This window comes from Primulina tabacum, chromosome 2, assembly GCF_025594145.1.
Source record: "Primulina tabacum isolate GXHZ01 chromosome 2, ASM2559414v2, whole genome shotgun sequence".
NCBI classification, from domain to species: Eukaryota; Viridiplantae; Streptophyta; class Magnoliopsida; order Lamiales; family Gesneriaceae; genus Primulina; species Primulina tabacum.
This window is the reverse complement of record NC_134551.1, coordinates 16599901-16602046: the sequence shown is the minus strand read 5'-3', so window position 1 is coordinate 16602046 and position 2146 is coordinate 16599901. Positions and strand designations below refer to the sequence as shown.

The 2146-nt window shown below is 38.3% G+C and overlaps 1 protein-coding gene across 1 annotated transcript; it reads right to left on the bottom strand.

Moving 5' to 3' along the window:
* Positions 1 to 1428: 1428 nt before the first annotated feature.
* LOC142537544 (uncharacterized) lies at positions 1429 to 1788 on the bottom strand. Its single transcript, XM_075643052.1, has one exon. The coding sequence runs from the start codon at positions 1786 to 1788 to the stop codon at positions 1429 to 1431; it is 360 nt and encodes a 119-aa protein (XP_075499167.1).
* Between the last annotated feature and the right edge of the window lie 358 nt (positions 1789 to 2146).

The window sequence follows — 2146 nt, the reverse complement described above, 5'->3', positions numbered from 1 at the left end:
ACCATTCAATTGTGGTATTGCTGGTGGAGTCCACTATGAGAGAATCACATTCTCTTTTAGATAACCCAAAAATTCAGCACTTAAGTATTCTCCACCTCGATCAGATCGAAGTGCCTTAATACTTCTTTCTAGCTGTTTTTCTACTTCAGATCTGAACTCTTTGAACTTTTCAAATGCTTCAAATTTGTGTTTCATCAAATAAACGTACCCATACCTCGAATGATCATCAGTAAAGGTAATGAAGTATGAATGCTCAAATTTTGTCCTAACACTTAGCGGACCACAAACGTCCGTGTGGATCAAATTCAATAGACCATGCGCACGTTCCACGTTTCCATTTAATGGAGTTTTAGTCATTTTTCCTTTTAGACAGCACTCACAAGTAGGTCGAGAATTTATTTCTGACAAATCAAACATGCCTTCTCCCACTAGTTTGTGCATCCTTCTTTGGAAAATGTGACCTAGTCTAGCGTGCCATATCTGTGCGGAGTTTGGATTATCTAACTTTCTTTTGTTTGTTGTTGTTTTCTTTTGTACTTGGATATTGTTCAACGGAATATTTTTCAATTTTAAGTTATAGAGATCGTTAATTAATTCGCCGGTTCCTATCAAACATTCATTCTTGCAAATGTTGCAAACACATTTAGCAAAAACACAAGAATAATCATCTCTATCAAGCATAGAAATAGAAATAATGTTTTTAACCAATTCAGGAACATATAAACGTCTCTCAAAAATAACTTAAAATTATTGTTCAAAATCAAAGTAATGTCTCCAATAGCAGTTGCAGCAACCATTGCTCCATTCCCCAATCTTAGAAATGTCTCGCCATCTCTAAGTCTCCTGCTTCTTGCCATCACCTGCAAATCATTGCATAGATGAGAACCACATCCGGTATCCAATACCCAAGAAGAGGAGTTAATTGAGACATTTACTTCTATGTAAAACATACCGTGGCCAAAACGATTATGGGCAAGATACTCCGTGCAGTTACGCCTCTAATGTCCAGGCTTGTTGCAGTGGAAAAAGACATGCTCTGACTTGTCGGGCTTTGAGGGCCCCGGAATAGGTTTCTTGTATGGCCTTTTGTTGGGCTTGTTCTTCTTTAGAGGGGCAGAACATTTCTTGCCTTTATTTGGGGCTCCCCTTTCGTACCAGACGAAGAACCCACTAGAATAACAGGCTTCTCCTTTTTTATTGTGGCCTCATAAGTAGTAAGCATATTGACCAACTCTTCAAGGGTGGCCTCAAGCTTGTTCATATTAAAATTAACCACAAATCCATCGAACGCGGGGGGTAGTGACAGGAAGAAAATATCAGTCGCAAGCTCACCAGGAATAATCACGTCGAGCCCCACCAATTTCTCAATGAGCCCAATCATCCTAACACCTTGCTCATGGACATAAGTCCTATCTCGCAGACGTGTAGTCATGAGTTCTTCACAGTAGCATTTCTCTGTGAGCGAGTCTGTACTCCATACAACTCTTTCAGATGAAGGTGAATGTCAGCAGCATTCGCAGCATCGTCGAACCGCCTTTGCAGTTCATTCGACATAGAAGCCAACATATAGCTTTTAGCTTTGAGATCGTGGTCCCACCATTTCTCAAGATTAGCTAGTTCAGTCTCACTGACGTCTGAAGCTGCCTCCTTCGGTGGCTTCTTATCAAGCACATACGCAATATTTTCCGAGTTCAGAACGATCTTTAAATTTCGAAACCAGTCATGATAGTTAGGGCCAGTCAATTTGTTTTGATCGAGAATGATTGAAAGCGGGTTACGAGTAGACATCGTAAATATACTGAAAATGAAAACAGATAATGGTTACTGATAATTTTAAAATAATTCTAAGATATAAAATATGGATTTCATTTTATAAATTTTCCTTCCACTATTTTGGCATTTCCACCACCCTCTGATGAAAAAGGGAAATCGTATTTTTTTAGTGGGCACGTAGAGTCCAATTAGCCAATTATAATCCCGAATAATATCAGCCAATTATAATTTCTAAAGGGTAGAATCCAATTGCATTCCTATGCAACCTCCGTGTTGTAGAACCCGTAAATTAGACTACGTATAAGTCATACATAATTCTAGTATTTTAAATTAAAATGATTTTATTGCATGAGTATTTAAATGCTTTTCTTTA

Excerpts from the sequence above, each read along its gene's own strand:
- LOC142537544 (XM_075643052.1), bottom strand. The coding sequence starts at position 1,788 with ATGTCTACTCGTAACCCGCTTTCAATCATTCTCGATCAAAACAAATTG.